At 36.7% G+C, this 19,290-nt stretch overlaps 1 protein-coding gene across 2 annotated transcripts; it reads right to left on the bottom strand.

Moving 5' to 3' along the window:
• Nucleotides 1-11,937: 11,937 nt before the first annotated feature.
• Nucleotides 11,938-18,053, bottom strand: errfi1b (ERBB receptor feedback inhibitor 1b). Of its 2 annotated transcripts, none has more exons than XM_084099233.1 (4): nt 17,879-18,053; nt 14,823-15,015; nt 14,634-14,720; nt 11,938-14,332 (listed from the first exon to the last, which is right to left on the bottom strand). In XM_084099233.1, the coding sequence occupies exons 3-4, from the start codon at nt 14,650-14,652 to the stop codon at nt 13,386-13,388; spliced, it is 966 nt and encodes a 321-aa protein (XP_083955359.1). In that variant the 5' UTR covers nt 14,653-14,720; nt 14,823-15,015; nt 17,879-18,053; the 3' UTR covers nt 11,938-13,385. The 2 variants fall into 2 exon arrangements, with proteins under 2 accessions (XP_083955359.1, XP_083955358.1); XM_084099232.1 differs by having other exon boundaries at nt 14,638-14,720.
• Nucleotides 18,054-19,290: the final 1,237 nt, after the last annotated feature.

Raw genomic sequence — 19,290 nt, 5'->3', positions numbered from 1 at the left:
TTAAAAGTATGGGGTCAGTAAGATTTTTTTAAAATATTTGAATCCTTATTGTATAATAATATTCAATATCTATAATAGGCTACTACTTTGAAAATATGCATTCAATTGTTCAAAAGTTAAATTGTTAGTCAACATTTGAAGTGGATCAAAAGTTCATCAAGGTTGTCCTAAGACAAGAACGGGTATTCTTCAAAATTGATGTATAACTTTGTTGAAAGGTTTTGATCCACTTCAAATGTTGACACACACACACACACACACACATATATATATATATATATATATATATATATATATATATATATATATATATATATATATATGTATGTATGTATGTATGTATGTATGTATGTATGTATGTATGTATATGTATGTATATACACATATATACACATATATATATCCTATATATTTGTATATGTATATGTATCATGATTTCCACACAAATATTAGGCAGAACAACTATTTTCAATGATTATAATAATGGGTCCCACTTTATATTAAGTGGCTTTAAGTACTATGTACTTACATTGAAATTAATAATTTGATACAATGTACTTATTGTGTAACTACATGTTTTTACATTGTACTTACATTTTAAAAATTCCTGCATGTAATTACAGCTGTAATTAATTTATGTAATTACATTTGTAATTACACAGTTGACCTTTCCCTTACACCTTAAACCTACCCAATCCACCACACCTGTCCCTAACCTTACCCGTATCACACCTCAATAGCAGAAAAAGTGTTTTACAATACAACATGAACACAATAAGTACATTGTACTTATGTTTTGATGTAAGTACATGGTACTTAATGCCACTTAATATAAAGTGGGACCTAATAATGTTATAATATGTTTCTTGAGCAGCAAATCAGCATAGAATGATTTCTGAAGGATCATGTGACTCTGAAGACTGGAGTAATGATGCTGAAAATTCAGCCATCACAAGAATACATTTCATTTAACCCTTGTATGGTGTTCGGGTCTGTTGGACCCGTTTTCATTTTTTATCAAAAGAAAAATGATACAATTAATTATTTTTTCAAACTGAGACTCATTGGCCTTGGCTCATTTTCTGTGAGGAATATATATCAGAACACATTTTCAATGAAAACACACTGTACACCCCCCCTACACATTTATATTACACACAGGATGTTCGGGTCCACTGGACCCGGGGCTAATAAAAGTGTGGAAATTGTAGGTCCTGTTTACCTTTACTCTGTCCTCCTCCTGTCAGGGACTGCTGTTAGTGTGTGTATGTTCTTGTATATGGTTTATGAGGACACAAATGTGTATAATGACATGGGTATTACAACGTAAACATGGTTTATGACGACATCTGTGTCCTCATACTAAAACATACTAAATGGTGTTTTTTGAAATTCAAAAAATGCCAAAAGTTTTCTGTGATTGGTAGGTTTAGGGGTAGGGTTAGTGTAGGGGGATAGATTATACAGTTTGTACATTAGAAAAACCATTATGCCTATGGAGAGTGACCGTACACCACATATCCAAGTGAGTGTGTGTGTGTGTGTGTGTGTGTGCATGCATGTGTATGTGTGTGTGTGTGGGGGGGGGGGGGGTGTTTTGTGTGTGTCTGTGTGTGTGTTGTGGGTGTGTGTGTTGTGGGTGTGTGTATGTGTGTGCATGAGTGTGTGTGTGCGTGCGTGTGAGAGAGAGATTGTGTGTAAGTGTGAAAGAGTGCAAGAGTGAGTTTTGTGTTTCTACTCCTGCCATTCCCACACGAGGTTGCAATTCTTAAATGTGATCTAACAAAGGTAAAGAGAAAATATTAACCATATATGCTGTTTATATTGCTTGTAATTGGGATGAAGTAAACATCTTTTGAGTATTTTAACATAACATTTTTGATTGTGTTGAATTAAAAACCCAAAAATGCAGCGGGTCCACCAGACCCACGAACACTGGCCGAGTAACAAAAATATGAACACCACACAAGGGTTAAATATTCAAATAGAAACATTATTTTAAACTAAGTCAAGTCACATTTATTTATAGAGCGCTTTATACAATATAGATTGTTTCAAAGCAGCTTTACTGTAATTACAGGGAAATTCTGCATTTCGACTGTTGTTCAGCTGAAGTCAGTTCAGTGTTGATTCAGTTCCGTTGTAAAGATCATAAATTATTAAATTAGTTAATTTCATAAAGCAGTTCTGCAAAAAAAATATTTCAGCGTCCAGCTCAATTCAGTTCTCATACAACAGCGTCAGTACAGTCAGATCAATAATATTGTTGAATATCACATAACTGTACACAATGTTACTGTACTATTGATCAAATAAATGCAGCCTTGGTGAGCATAAGCATAATAAAAACATTAAATATCTCACAGACAGACATTTGAATGGTAGTGAAAGTCATACAACATATTTTTAGGCAAAAACAGACAAATCAGGTTAAAAAAAAACACAAAAATAAAAGGCTTTGAAATAAGTAGAACTAATACTCCATCACAGGCATGTCAGTCAGTCGATTTTTGGAATACTGTAAAGTACGGTTAAAATGAGGTACACAATGAAGAATGCCACTATTTTCAAACTACCACACATTTAATCCAAAAAACTGGTACTTTAAAATTCAAACATTACACTGTATTTGAATACTACAATACTGTCTACACTGTATTTGAATACTACAATACTGTCTGTGGTTTTATTCTCTTGCAGGTACAGTTGAAAACTCTCATCTTACAATAAAATAATGGAATTTTAAGTTTGGTGCAATGGCAGATTTATTATTCTTTCTCCTTCCATCTTTTATTCAGACATAAAATGCACCATGAAGGCTCTCGTATACCAAGCATGTGATCTTGTCATGGAACACCAAACCACTGCACTATGAACTCTTGTGTCTCGTCTTCTGCCATGATACCTCCCCAGCTCCCCTTTCATGTGCTGGTGAGTGCTGTGAAGTCTGACGGGGGGCATGTGTGAGCGTGAATAGGTCGTGACCAGGAAGGTCATGCTGCATGGAGAGTTTCTTTCTCCCTTAAACCTGAATACACTGAGACTATTAACAACATACAAATCAGGGGTCATGGGCAGGCTCAGTAACACAGCTGATTTGGAATCACTTTGTGTCACTCATGACTTTATAAATAATATCATGTTGGTATTGGTATCATGTTGAGGTAATTGACCCTAGATGAACAATCAGTGCATTTGACATATTTTGGACTCCTGCAAGATATATTGTAAATTAGGACAAGTTACAGGCTTATTTGGGTCAATGACTCATCTGAGTGTCCATGGAGAAGTAAAAAAAAAAGGAAAAATCACCTAAAACTGTAATGCACAATACTACTTAAAGGTGCTCCAAGCGATGTCACGTGTTTTTTAGGCCAAAACATTTTTTGTAACATACAGCAAACATCTCCTCACTATCCACTAGCCAGTGTTGTAGTCGAGTCACCAACTGTCGAGTCCGATTCGAGTCTCGAGTCCCCAGTGTTCGAGTCCGAGTCCAAGTCCGAGTCACCAAAAAAGAGTCCGAGTCGAGTCCGAGTCGAGTCACCATTACCTGAGTTCGAGTCAGAGTCGAGTCTCGAGTCCCCAGTGTTCGAGTCCAAGTCGAGTCATCAAGGTTGAGTCTGTGTTATATTTCAAGACTGCCTACATTTCTCCACTCTGGCACCTTTAAAGAGCTGATATAATTGTAAAAGACTTCTGATTTCAATAATGTAGGCTATTAGTATGCTGTAGAAGTGCAGTTTATTAATAGTAAATGTTACCTAATGTAGTTAACTAGAGTTTAATAAATGGAACATTATTGTAAAGTGTTACAGATTTGTTATACACGATTCAGACGTCTCGTGAATTCATTGTTGGACAGACGGACAGTTGTTTTAACCATTCCATTATTGTGAGTCGGTTCAAAGGAGTCATTAGTTCGCGAATCGGACGTGTCATTAATGGACGTGTAGCCTATGGCACGCGTTGTGAATTGTGTCAATTGATTTTGAAGATGGTGAGTGTGCGCACAGCCAGGGCTTTCTCTGCTCGTTCATATGCGGAAAAAAGAGATCCCAGCCGGTCTTGGAGCCCGAAACAGGAAAAGTGTAACATCTTAAATCAAAATTGTATAACCTATTTGGTAAGAAACTTCATCCAACGTCATTCATTTGATGAATGCTCAAGTCCGATTTTATATATCCTCGAGTCCGAGTCCAAGCACGAGTCATCAGTCCGCGAGTCCAAGTCAAGTCACGAGTCCAGAGAATAGAGTCTCGAGTCGGACTCGAGTCCAGAGAATAGGGACTCGAGTTGGACTCGAGTCCGAGTCCAGGACTCGAGTACTCCATCACTGCCACTAGCTGCCTGTCCCCTGAACACACTGTAAAAAAACGCGGTCTCTGTAGACAGCCCAGGCTCCACAAACGGCAAGAAAAACAAACTGGCCCAGACTGGACCACGAAACATAACAAACAGTGTTCCAGCCAATAACCGACAAGAATGATTTGGGGGTGGGGGTTGGGGGGTTAGTGAGCTAGCCTCCGTTTTGTTTGACAATACTTTGAACGTCAACAAGAAGTGACGTCACCCAACATCGCTTAGAGCACCTTTAAGTTTATGGGTCAATGACACATCAGTGACACATAATCCACAATACAAAAGGAAACAAAACAAAAATCAACTTTTATACCTTTTTAAGTTTCAAAATGTCATGTGCTTTAACAATCAAGGAAACAATACATTTTAATGTACACATCTCAATCTTATTTTTCAAAAAACATTTTAAAATATTTGTTTAAAGCAAAAAGTAATTATTAATTCATAAATATAATACGCTTTAGGGTCACACCACATGATATAACATCAGTTTATAGATTTTATTTATATATTTCTTTTTTCACTTCAATTTTAGTTAAAGTTTTAGTAATTTAGTTGTTTTCAACACTGATAATAATAAAAAATGTTTTCTTGAGCAGCAAATTGCAGACTCCAAACTTATGAACAGTAAGTCATAAATCATCTTTTTAGGAAAAAAATGATAAATAATAAAAGGCTTTGAAATAAACATAGAACGAATACTCCATATCGCTGTAGACTATCTGTAATAGCTTTTTTGTTCATTTAACATTTAAGTCACAAAAACGCTTTATGGTTTTAGATTTAGTTAATGATATAATAACCCTGCACTACATGACATTTTGCCACCAGAACTAACCTTGATTTTTTATATTTATCTTAAGAGACTTATTGACCTTGATAGTCAAAATAGTATGTTTAATTTTAAATCATAAATTAAATACATGATCATCATAGAAAAGGGGTATTCATCTTTCATTGTATGGGAGAATTGCATTTCTAATGCATTATTGAATAAATTAACAGATAGGACAAACGGAAAAACGAACGAGTGTCCCATAATTGACTTAAATAAATACTGAGAAAAATGTTATGGTACAATATCATCTGAATCTCTTCTGTGTTTAGCGGTACGGTGAGGGGAATCTAGGCCTGAATGGGCCGCTCAGTAGCATGAGAGTGGAGGTTATACCTCCTCTAACAAGACATGTCTCAAGCTTTATCAGCATGTGATAGACTGGTTGTTTTTTGCCGTAATCAGTTTGTCTGGACCTTCCCAGAAAATGTCAGAGAAGAAAGAGCTCCGTTTCATGTAGATGAAAGTAACATCCCCAATTTTACATGCTGCCCCAATTGGTTTCACTAAATCAATCTGAAAGACTAGGGCATGCAGAGAATCATTTGATGCCCCTTGTGGCTCTCCTAACTGTGACTTTTGCCCCTTGCGTGTGTACTTGCTCTTTTAAAATTTTATGGAAAAAAAGAAGAAAACGAGGGCATTAAAAGGATGTATGATATTCTAGTGTCCAAGTTTTATCAAATGATTTGTAAGTTCCTGTTTGAAACAAGCAACCTATTCCTCAGCTTTACCACTCAAGTTCCTTTCTAAAAGGCTAAGACAGAAAAGACAAGAACCTTGATGTTTAATCTATTCATTTCACAGATTTTTTTTTAGTCAGTGTTATATTTTTTATGATTAAACATGTAGAACTCAAGAGTAATTTCAGTCACATAACATGCCAGTAACAATGATAAAAGAAAAAAGTGATTGTTAAACTAAATTAATATGTCTAGAAAGCCTAAACATTGATTTAATCCTCATTTTTTACCATAATTCGTCTGCCCTGTTTAAGGCATGCCAACTCACTCATCGACAATGAATCCAATCAAATTACTCTGCAAAATTTGTCTCAATTTGGTGTCATTCACTGTTCAGTAGCGTGGAGGTTACAGCCAAACACTGAAACACAAATATTAGTTCAATTGATAATCCAATTGAAGAAGAACATTTCCCAAATCCCCCAAAACTCAAGAAGGCCTTAGTTCATATTTTAGAAATGGGAGTTATGGTAGATATAAATATCTAAAAATGACTTTAAGTAAATAAATACATATTTTACAATCTTGAATGACCTTAAATTTAATTCTGAGAAATCAGTCAGGATTGTAAAATAAAATAAAAAATTTACAGTCTTGGCTCACCTAAAAAATTGTAAATGTGAGATATTTGGCTCCGAGACAGTGAATAATCCCACCATTCAATACAAAGTGTGAATTTTCATTTGTTTGCACTCACAACTAATCACAATCATATTTGTAACATTGTAAAGGCAGAAATCACCAGATGCAATGTGAATATAGCAATCAGACAGGACTCATGTGTAACTTTTGCGAACAAGCCAACTAAACACACAGTCTTGTGTTAGCGCAGGCGTTGTAAACATAGCTAATTTAGTACGGTGGTGTATTTTTTGCGCTTTTCAGGGTGTTATCAGGTCATCCCAGCATCTCGAAGTTGTTTGTTCATAGATGATTATGACTGGAACAGACAGCCTTGGAATCCAGAAGAGCATGAGACCTTCATGCGGGGCTGAGCCACCTCCGGGATCAATGTCTGCATTTTGTTGATCAAGAACTGCAGATCCACCATGCAAGATGCATTTTGTTTGCTAAATAATTATCTGAAGTCTCTATTCATTTGCAGATTTTTCACACACAAACAGAATGCATGATAATGACGTTGTATGGTTGAATAACATCTTCAGTCTTTATTTGGCACAATAGGTGATTAACATAGTGAGATGGCTTCTGGTGCTTCTTTATTTACTGCATGCTTTGGCTTTGCTTTATGTGTATGTCTTAATGTCAATTTCCCACTAAATAAGAGTGCAATGTAGAAATATTTTAAAGTATTAACAAGTTTGAAATGATTGATGCATTGGCAATTAAAATGTGACTATTCCACTGAGTCTATAGGGTTTGCCATCAGTGATGTAAATATAAATGTAATATGTTAGTCATTTTTTAAAGATCCATGTTACATATTACACATGGACTTAGAGTTGTATGTGCCTTAAAGGGATAGTTCACCAACAAAAAAACAAAAACAAAAAAAATCTCACCCTCATGTCATTTTAATAATTTTTTAACCAAATCTTTTTTTCTGTAGAACAAAAGATGATATTTTGAGATTTCTTTTTCCACATACAATGTAACCAAAACTGGTTCCTATATATTTTCTCTTCCGCAGAAAAAAAAAAGTCATACAGGTTTGAAAGTACATGAAGGCGAGTAAATGATGAAAGAATTTCCCTTTTTGCGTGAACTATCCCATCAATGCTAAAAAAGTGTTTGTATTTATTGTGGAACTTGCATGGCCATATAGCTATAAATTAAGTTACATTTGCTATGATTTGCTGATTGTGTAAGAACAGAAAGAGTCATAACACAGAGTATTAGTTAATACCATCAGTTTGGCCAATTAGAAATGATCAACGGGATGAAATAACTATAACATTTGTATCAACAAATGAATTTACAAACTTTATGGATAAGCTGCTACCCGATTTTCACTCTCATTTGTAGCAGACAAATATTGGTTAAAATGTCACACCACTTTCTAAAGAAGAAAGATTTCAAAATGTATACAAAGCTATTTCATATCGTGCTTTGTGAAGAGTATAACTTTATTTATTAATAGTTCTTTCTCGTTGCTTTTTAACTGTCTACAGCAGGTGCCCAAATTGCCTCAACAACACACATGCCAGGAAGTTTCAATAGCCTCTACTTAGTAAGACTTTGATGCATACACACTTCCCTACTATATAGTAGGCGAAAAACAGGATGTGACCACAGAAGTATGTCCGAATGTTCAAAAGTAGCCTACTCATAAAAGAGTAGGCAAAAAGTACCCGAATGTCCTACTACTTCTGAAGTGTGCATACGATCCCATGATTCAAAATAAGTAGCCTACCTATTAAAGAGTGTATGCGATTTCGGACGCAGGACAGTGGTTGGACCCACCTGCTCTACAGCATTTGAATTTTGAACATAAAACAATGTTTTACCGCCATCTACTGGATAAAGGAAAAATGCATAGCACAGCGACGTTGACGAGAGTTTCGTAAGAGAGGATACGAATCTTATTAAACATTACTGAATACAGTTAAATAAGTATGCTTTATCTGCCCGTTCATCTCAAATATATAGAAAAATAATGTGATTGCACAAGAAGTGGACATGCAACATTAAAAATAATGAGGAGGAGGATTGTGTGAGAATAAGTTCACTGATTACTCGACTGTAAATTGTCACAAAAAAAATTATCTATTCATTAATTCATCAGAATCAAACTATTGTTTGGCCAAAAAACGAAAGCAAATTACAAACTTTAAAACAAAACGACCACTTAGTCTAATAATAATCATGTTTTATTTGCCCAACAGCTAAAGAAAAAATGTCTGTAACTTTAGTTTGGTATAATATCATTCACAAAAACAATCTAATTTAAGACATTTACTACAACTAGGCCTACATGTCACATCTGTGCACTTCCAGGACGTTTGATTTAAGCTACTGATATACACTCAACAATATGTAGGCTACGTTAAGCGTGGCCTTTCCCAAAAGCACTACAAGCCTAATTCGATAGTAGTCCTTCAAAAGCATCGTAACTTCAGTAGGCTAGACTACTTTAAAACCAACAGCAAATATAAATGCATGGTGAATCAAACTCGTGCACTTGCAGGACAACACCTAAACTTATTCAGTTCGTTTTTATATGCTGACACCTAGCGGCGTAGATAGAATCACGTGGAATAACTTTTGAGTCATCGATGCAGCAGTTGTAGAAATTCACTTATCGCCCACAGTTTTGATTTATTTCAGAAGTGAAAATGTCCAATTACTGTAATTACGGAGATATAGTTTAGCCTGCACTGCAAACAATTCTCTTTTCTGAAAACTATACGATATGGTCACCCTAAATGTTAATCAGAAATTCCTGTTTACGTGGTAGTTTCTTAATCAGAGTATTTGTCTTAATCGGTTTAATATCGGAATATCGTTGTCCATGTAAACGTAGCCTACTGATTATTACAATGAGGCTTCACCCCGCAAAGTTTCAACACAGCTAGCTCAGTTAACTAAAATATGTTCTTAGAGTGTTTCGCTAACATTCCCATTAAGTAATGAAAACAACATTTCTGAATGTTTTCTAAACTTGTAAAACATCCAGTTTTTCTTTTTTACAAACTTTTTTTTCTTCCCAGACAGCTATAGTGTCGGCACAGATCCGGGCCACATCTGGTGGATTCCGCACGTAGGCTACCAGATGTAGGCCGGATCTGGACTGACACTATGTGTTGCTGTCTGGGTTGCACGAACGTTAAGGAAACATTCCATTTTATAGCCTAATCATTCACACATTATGAGAATGTTACTTTTGATTGTTCTCTGAACATTATGGATCATTAGCAACATTCAAGGGGGTAATCTTTCAGCCGAAACTGAAGCTTCCCCGGGGGCCGCCATTGATTAGCAGACCATCACCTGCTGTTAGCATTCCATTGACTCTCATTCATTTTGGCGTCACTTTGACAGCGAATAACTTTACATCTGAGGCGTTTAAAGACTCCATTTGTCCATTATTTATTTCTAAAGAAACACGAAAATGTATAAAAGGCTCCATTACCTTGTATCTTACGTTATGGCCCCGTAGAAGCAGTTTTTGTAAAAATAGGCTAATGATTGCGTCATAACCACGCGACTCTCTGTCGCACAGTAGAGAAATTACCGTATGGACAGGAGGAGAAGCTCGCGGGCAATCAGGGGGACGTGGAGGCAAAATGAAAAAATAATTAATCAGAATACTTAGCAAAAGTTGCTCCTAGCTCATGGACACCTCCTACTCACACTCTCCGTCTCTGCAAGTTTCGGAAGGGAATGATTCAGATTTCTCTTGGCACAGCTACTAGAAGACAGGCGGGTTGTTCACGTCACATCTACGTCGTCAAGCTCAGTTTGAGTCTGCGCAGTACGCTCAGCCATCAGGAAGTGAGTGCTTCTAATTGACTTCACTTTTCTCCGCTGAATCCAATGGGGTCGCTGTGTCCATTTCTTTTACTGTCTATGGCAACATAGACAAATGTCTAATCGTTTCAGAAAAAATAAAAATTATCTCATAATTTATTCACCGTCAAGTCATCCTATAACTTTCTTCTTTCAGCCAAACACAATCGGAATTATATAAAAAATATCCTGGCTCTTCCAAGCTTCAGAATGGAGCGAATGGTACCATATTTTTAAACCCAAAAGAGCAAATCCGTTAACTAAAATCACTGAGTCAAGTTCCGGCAGAACACTGAACTCTGGCGTTGGGTATGACGTAGGATGTAGGAGTAGGGTAAGCTTAGGTGAGAGCAGACGCCTCTAACGGTTCAAACAACCAGGGCTGGGCGACAAACTAAAGCTCCTCTGACATTTCTCTTCTCTTCAAATTCTCATTCTAGACTTCTAATTTGTGACCAGTGTTTTGTTTTGCTCCATCTTCGTGATACGTCATGCGCCAGGTCAGTCACTAACTCGGCTCACGTAAGGTCATTACCGGAAGCCAGTGATTATAGTTTATAAAGTTAGAAATATGGATTTTTTTATATATATACAAAAACACATTGCTTCTCTTCAAAAGGCCTTTATTAACCCCTTGGAGCCGTATGGATTACTTTTATGATGGATGGATGGAAGAGTCAGGATTTTTTTTTTTTTTATATAACTTGTGTGTGGCTGAAAGAAGAAAGTCATATACACCTATGGCTTGAGGGTGAGTAAATTATGGGATAATCTTGAACTAAATAAGGATTAAATAAGGAAGCCCATTTTTCTGCACACATCACGTTAGGACAAGAGATGGCGCTGATCGACTGTTTCAATAAGGCTCCCCAAAATTCAAAACTCTATTGCTGATGAGCTGTAGATGGCGCAACTTGCTTTATAATGGTAAACGTTTAGCTTTCAATTCATATACAGTTTTACTTCTACTTAAACGAGGGCAATGACCGGTAGTTAGCAATAAAAATCCATGTGCATAGACAATATTTGAATCATTTGATAATTATGTGGTCACACACATGATCTGACAATAACATAAGGGAAATGGCACTAATTTTAGTAGTCCATGCCACACCACAAACCCTAGACGACAGCGGTGACTCACTGAAGGCAGCTTACATTAGAAATCTTCCACTTCTCTGTAACATTTCGCACATTGATGAGGTCGTATTTTAAAGGAAGTGACTCAGGCTGAAGTTCCAAAAGTTTGCCCGTCTCATTATAACAGCTTTGAGCAAACAGCAGAGATAGACACAGCAATCACAAGGAAACGGATATCACCTCTCTACATATCCTTCATAGCTGTAGGCGCCAGACTTGATTTGAACAAAAAGAAATACCTGTATCATTCATTGATTTTACATAGATAGATAGATATCTGGGTTCAGCCCTTTGATAAAACAAGATTTGCTGTGATCTGTAAATTTGAATGTAAAAACCAAAAGGTATGATAAATTCAACACACTGCAATTGAAATGATCCAAGAAATCTGTGTACAAATAAGTTACTTTATTTAAATAGTCTGGTGTGAAAAACTACACCAATACTGTACATTTTAGAAGTTCATGTTTCCTCAGCAGATGAAACAAAGTCAGTTAACATTAGCCTTCTCACAGAAAACAGTCATTTTGTTGAATGAACAAAACATAAGTAGCTGGAAACGTAAACAGTTACTGGTCTGAAAAATGTCAAGATTATAACAAGTTTAACCAAAAACCAACAACAAGTGTGCTCAACTTTTGGTGAGAAATACATGAAATACAAGGTCAGGACCAGTCATGAGCTTCCGTTTCTTCCTTTCATAATTTTCCTTTGTGATAAATGCTTCAATGAAGCAACTTAAAGATAAATGGTACAAAGATACAGCAAAATACCATTCATCAACTACCCACTTACAACCAGCGTCCTGCATTTGGACACCAAACGGCAAGGCAGTGGCATTTCTACCCTTGTAACAGAGAAATGAAACTGCATGTGCCATTCTTTAAAAAAAAAAAAAAAAAAAAAAAAATCTAATGGATTAATTTTGTCACATCTGAATGAAAAAAAAAGCAAGCAACGGAAAACAAAACGTTTTGATTAATCTTCTCACAAAGACTAGAATACTAACCCCTGTGCCCAGTCTATAGTAGTACTTACAAGTAGTTTTGATCATCACACTTCTCATTGCTGTAAAACACATGGCATAGTCCTTGTCTTGGACTTAAAAATGATCCAATAAATATTGACAGCTCTTTTAATTATCTGGAATCCAGGTGATCCCTATAGCTAATACTAGTCAGTTGTCATTTTTCAGCAATAACTGAATTTATACTGTTGGTGCAAAATTTCTTAAAAAGAAAACCAACATGCACCTTTCCCAAACCATATTACAGAATGGAAAGAAGAATTAAAAAAAAAAAAAATCATAAGACCAGCTTATACTCAGGTTACACAGTTCATCCAATTTCTTCATAAAAGGATACTGTACATTCTAATTTAACATACTGTAAGGAAATAGTAAAAAAAAAAAAAAAAAAAAAAAAAAAACACAACACCAATACATAGGGCAGCACGATTTGGGGGAAAACTCTAATTGCAATTTTTCGGATAAAAATTAAACCATCTAGCTTTTCTGGCAGGTGACCTTAAATCTCTTGTGTTGACAAGTCATTCCACCATTTCGGTTTTATTTTGCTTAATCGTGCAGCCCTACAGTAAAAGGACACTTTTAACAGAGCTGCTCTGCAATTTCCAGCAGTGGTAAACCAATTATTTTTGTTTTTCTCTGCGTGTAGTCCGAGGACATACTGTCCAACCCCTAAACAGACCAGTAATTCATAACACTGAAGAATCAGTTCAGTCAAACAACATATCAGTTTATATCCGGCCTCCCTTATTTCCACTTTAAACAAGGGAATAATTTCAGATTCTAACCGCTCAGTCCCTAATAATCACTATGAGTCTGACTCTTTAAAAAACCTCTCAAACTTGTCCAAGTACCCGGGTCGCTGAGGGAGGAGGAAGTAATGTGTGCTGCTGACTTTCTTCCCATCTTCCATGATGGGCAGAATACAGGGGCTGCGAGGAGCCGGCAAGCCCTCACAGCTCTGCTTGTGTTGAGCCTTACTGACATACTCCGGATAGGGAGCGAAGCTCTGAGTAGGAGGCATTACCCCGTTGATGTAAATCGGGAGACTTTTTGGACTAATGGCACGTGGTATGACCTGAAGGATGGGCTCCCTGGGTGGAACTTTAGGGGGTTTGTCCATATCAAAGTCATCGGATGTTGGCCGCTTGCTGTCCGTGCTCTCGCTGAGGCGAGCGCGGATTGGAGCGCGAGGTGGGACTTCGGGTTTCTCCTGCTGGAGGCTGTGGGGAGAATGGTGAAGGCCGGTTGGCCTGAAGTTGGTGGCCTTGAAGGATCCGGCAGGGCCGGAATGGGAGCGATGTAGCCGGCGTTGGTGTCTGTCTTGGTTCTGCGTTACCGCCTGCTCCCACTGAGGCTTCACCCCGCAAAGTTTCTGATGTTCCTGTAGCCCTTCGTAATACGCAAAGTTTATCTGACCGTTTCGCCGAAAACTGCGCCTCCCTGGCAAGCCGTACTGGAAGGATGAGGTTTTAGGCACCAGACACTGGCTCTCAGAGGTGCTGGAGAAAAACTCCACCTCGTTGTCTTCTGCTTCATCAGAGGACAGGTCGCCTATGTCCGGGAGGGGCGGGAGGGGCTTAGTCGTTCTCCTAGGCGAACAAGGGGGTATGTGCTCATAAACAGACAGTTTTTGTAAGGACGGAACCACCTGGTCTCCCTCTGGTGGGTGGCACTGGGAGGAAAACAGCAGCTGTGTAGGATTTGGAGTCTTGGGAGACAAACACGGAGGAGAACAGGAGCCAGACGTCCTTCCTATGAAGTAAAAATACAGAAAAGAAATGAGGATTTAAGCTCAGATCAACTACCATATGACATACATGCTCAATGGTGTCATAAACATAATTTAAATTGTTATTTTTCAATGGCTCTATCTCTTGAGATGGATCTATCACCAGCCTCAACATAGGGAGTTTATCAAAGGATTCACTTATCAAGACTTTCATACAACTTCCTATAACCTTCTGCGCTTCCTGAGAAACATCCGCATCATGCTCCAAGAACAGAGGGTGACCAGACTGTGATATAGCTGATATAATTCAATATCACTACTCACTCACTTTCAAAGCCCACATTTGCAGAGTTTTGCTGATACATTCTCAAGCTGTGATCCATGGACTCCGAACCAAATCCAAAAAACAGCCTGCAAAACACAAAAATGGAAAGCGTCAAAATCTGGTGACTAGAGAAGAAGGTCTCTCATAATACACGAGTTGGTTGAGCTGAGGACTGCTTTCACACTCACTTATCCATGGTGTCGTGGTCATGGTGTTGATCCCAGTATGGTTGGGCTGTGGCCATAATGTTTAGAAGAGTGGAGGCTAGTTCAGACCTGTGGGGGTCTCCACTATTCTTGATCCTGCAGAACTCATAATCCAGCCATGGGTAACCAAGACAGGACTTTTTGCGCTCCACTTTTCCGACGGCAATGGGAAAACCTGCATGGGGGGAGGGGGGTTATTAGGCCACTTTTTCAGTCATCTTAAAATGGTTATTGTTAATGCAACAGCTTTTTGGTGAGAAAGAAACAGACATAAAATGACCATTAACAAACTAAAAGTTAGTTACATGTTTCATTGTCCCTCCTATAAAATTTAAGATGTTTAATATACAGTACTGTTCAAAAGATTGGAGTTAGTAGGATTCCACTGAATTGATCAAAGGTGACAGTGAAGACATTTTTAATTAACAAAAGATTTCTATTTCAAATACTTGTTCTTTTGAACATTCTATTTAAAGAGTTCCGAAAAAATGGATCAGTTTCTACAAAAATATTAAACAGGACAACTGTTTTCAACATCGACAATAAATAAATAAATGAAGTAGAAGAAAAAGAGGAGATTTATGAGCATCAAATCAGCATATTAAAATTATTTCTGAAAGATAATGTGACACTCAAGTCAAGTAATGGCTGCTGAAAATTCAGCTTTGCCATCACAGGAATAAATTATATTTTTAAATATAAACAATTATTTTAAATTGTAATTGTTTTTAATTAAAAAAAATAAAATAAAAATGCAGCCTTGGTGACCATAAGATATTTAAAAATACATAAAAATTAGTGCTGGGTAATGATAAATCGTGATTAATTGCATCCAAAATAAAAGTTTCTGTTTACATAATATATGTGTGTGTACTGTGTATAATTATTTTGTACAATATATATAAATACACACATATGCATGTATACATTTAAGAAAAGTGTTATTTATATATATAAAATTGTTTAAAATATATATATGAAATGTTTTCATGTATATGTATATATATATATATATATATATATATATATATATATATATATATATATATATATATAAAACATTATTATTATTATTATTATTATTATTATTATTATTATTATTAGCAATAATAATAATATATAGCAATAAGGAACTATCACTCTTCAAGCAATCATTTGTGCGGCCAAAAAGAATCTCCACTTTAAGCAATTAATGTCGATCTAAATCACCCATTTAAACAGGACAAAATCATTACAGAAAGAAAAATTATTGGAAGAAATGCAATTTCTTGTAAAAGCCACATGTTTCTTTAGATGAATATGCAGTCTTTCCATTGTTACATGTGAAGGCACATATAACAAACAGCTCAGCTATGAAGCTGTGGTGATGCAACAGTTCCTTAAGACATTACACCAAAACACAATAAAGCATCTGTGCTAGAAAACAAAACCATTCAGTGAGAAATGTGCTGGAATGCTTGGGCACAAGTCAGAATGTAATCAATGAAATACCCATGCAGGCTACATTATGCAACTTATCACATGCTCTGCCTCTGCTTTGCCTCAGTCAGAACCGTGAAAGGCAGAAACTAACAATCGTCAATTCTCCCAGTAAAGACCTCAATGCAGATGCGACGCTAAAGCATAAATGGTTCTTTGTGCGTTTGCGTTGGGGTGAGTGCCTGTGCATTTTCAACATCAGGCAGCTCTTATCCGTGAGGTTAAAGCCCTGCCATAAAGGCATGAAAGAGGTGTGAGGTAGGAGGACGTCACAGCAGGGCCTGGGAGAGGAGCCAGAGGACGCACTGATCCACTACTCAGAGGAACACCATCAACGTGCCAGATAGTACAGTGGTGCAAATTACATCTTAAAAAGTAACACTACAGAAGGACCCAAAAATATCTTTCACTAGAAGATCCTATTTGAACAGAAGTAGTTATTCCTGAGGAGATAAATTCATGTTTTGCTGTCCAAACAAAGTCTGCATTTACTTTGGTTTAATAAAAAACAAAAATAATAATAATAATAATATATATATACACACATATAATATTTTAATAATAATATTTGTATATATATATATATAGTTATAAATGTATACTAAATACTGTATGACTACTATATCCATGCTGATTCTTCCATCCTGAATGTAGGGTATGTATGTATGTATGTATGTATGTATGCATGTGTATATATATATATATATATATATATATATATATATATATATATATATATATATATATATAAAAGTTATAAATGTATACTAAATACTGTATGACTACTATATCCATGCTGATTCTTCCATCCTGAATGGTGTTTGCACATAGACACATTTTTTTATGGTGTTTGTACAGACACATTTTTTCCATTCAATTATTTTGATACATCACCTTACCTCACCTTAATTAATTCTTTCTCTTAATTATGTAATTACGTAATAATATATGCAATAATATAGCATTAACGCCTATAATACAACACTCCCTCTTCAGTAATTATTAACTAGACATCCTAATCCCCTCCAAATTAGTAGGCCTGCTACATGGCAGGCTATAAGCAACAAAGATGAACGCCTACGGGGGGAATAAAAATACGAACAGAAAATATATAGGCAGGCCAGCCTACAGAAAAAGCAGGATCATCTGGAGCACGAGGTTGTCAGGCGCACTCGCGAACAGGAGATGAATTACTACAGAAGACGTGCAAGAGCTCAGACATCTGTAAATGATAAACCAGGTTACTACTACACGGCACAGATCGTACTCAACTGGTTGTTGTTGTCTTGTAAACAGTTCTATGAGTGACGCAGGGCCGCTTGTAAAGTACGAAATTACAGTGCTAATAAGATCCTTCTGATATATGGACAGTTTTCTACATCTATTTCAACACACCCACTGACAAACCCTTTCTGACTCAGGTGCGACTCATCTCATATCCCGGTCCAAAGAACAACTATAAGCCTATAAGGAGTTGTGAATTACACTTAATAATTTGACATATTTCTTTGAAACGTGAACAAAACATAAGTAACTTCAAAATACTTAAAGCTACTTACCGGTTAAATGTTTCGTAGGGCTTGTGTTTATTGCTCTCTTATGTCCAGTATAACTAAACGAGTGCTGTTAGTAATCCAAGCGTATCTTTGTAAAACATTCACCACAATTTATTATTAAACAAAACGCACGTGTGGTAGAAGATGCTGCCGCTCAACAACTTATCGCTCTCATCATGGAAAGCTGAGAGCTGGGAACTATTTATAAGGACTGTTTACGTCAGACCGTAAGCGCCGCCCACTGTCTTAAAGGGGCCGTTTAGTGCGACCTTGTGACATGCAACACCTCTGGTTCAGATATGTACTAAATTATTTAATACTTAGAAAGATTCCCTGTATTGAAAAATTATTATAAAAACAAATTTCAGTCTCGCATGATAATAATATAAATTGCCAAATAGTCTTTGAGATAGGCTAAGCTAGCATTAATAGGCCTGCTATTCACATTCTGTTGCACGTTGCGGTGGCTCAATTTATTATAATCGACTTTGAGCTTGTTTATTTAATAAAGCCCAAATATGGGCAGTTTTTTTTGTGGGATCATTTCCAGAAATACAATTGCGTAACACAAAATGACCGCTTGGTCATTATTCAGTGTGAAATATCAGATGTTTCTCTCTATAATTTCGGGTTGTGTTGATGAGCAAGATAAACAACTATTTGCTGACATAGTTCATTTTTGTTGATTTTTTAAACCTATGGTTCAAATGAACTGTCATGGTGAATAACCATTAAAGAATGAATTTAAAGATTTTTCTGCAGATCAATTCTTCAGAATTAATCGACTCATCTCTACTCGTGAGAGATATCGTCATCGATGAAACTGTGAAACTTTTTAGTTACGTTTGTAAAAGGATGTAACTGTCATAAACATTTATTTCCAGAAAGATGCATTTCTTCACATAATCAGATCAATTATATTAAGAAATGTGAAGTATGCAAAAACGGGGTCACTTTTGGTGAGGCAAGCCGCTTATTTTGCAAATGTTTAGTCAGACCACGTCACTTATTTTTCTAGCAAGATCTGGAAACACTGCTCACATCCAAACCGCTGTAGCCTACGGATGTTTCTTTAAGCCCTCCACATGCACAGGCTGCAGTAGGGAGGAACACGTGGGCATGTCAAGCTGTCATAGCATGTGGGCGTAGAAAGTGGGAGTGTGAGGGTGGAATATTCAGTGGAAGTTCGGTTGCACGTTTCCGCTGGATCTCTCTTCCATATGGAGATGTGTGGTTCTGAATCACTGCTCTAGAACGCAAACAACTCTTGAGTCTGAGGCTACAGAAAAGGATTATACTAACGTGTGATGAATCACGTCCACTGAAGTCACTGAAGGCTTTGCATAACCCATTAATAAGATTGAATAAAACATTCAGACTCAGACATAGCCTACATATTTTCACTCTGAAGTGTG

This window comes from Abramis brama (genome assembly GCF_963993115.1).
Source record: "Abramis brama genome assembly, chromosome: 22".
Classification (NCBI taxonomy): Eukaryota; Metazoa; Chordata; class Actinopteri; order Cypriniformes; family Leuciscidae; genus Abramis; species Abramis brama.
The sequence above is the reverse complement of the archived record's forward strand: the minus strand, read 5'-3'. Positions and strand labels throughout refer to the sequence as shown.

Excerpts from the sequence above, each read along its gene's own strand:
- errfi1b (XM_084099232.1), bottom strand. The coding sequence starts at position 14,878 with ATGGCCACAGCCCAACCATACTGGGATCAACACCATGACCACGACACC. Across the intron at positions 14,721-14,822 it reads GACCACGACACCATGGATAA|GCTGTTTTTTGGATTTGGTT; the intron begins GTGAGTGTGAAA and ends TGTGTTTTGCAG. Across the intron at positions 14,333-14,637 it reads TGCAAATGTGGGCTTTGAAA|GAAGGACGTCTGGCTCCTGT; the intron begins GTGAGTGAGTAG and ends TTTACTTCATAG.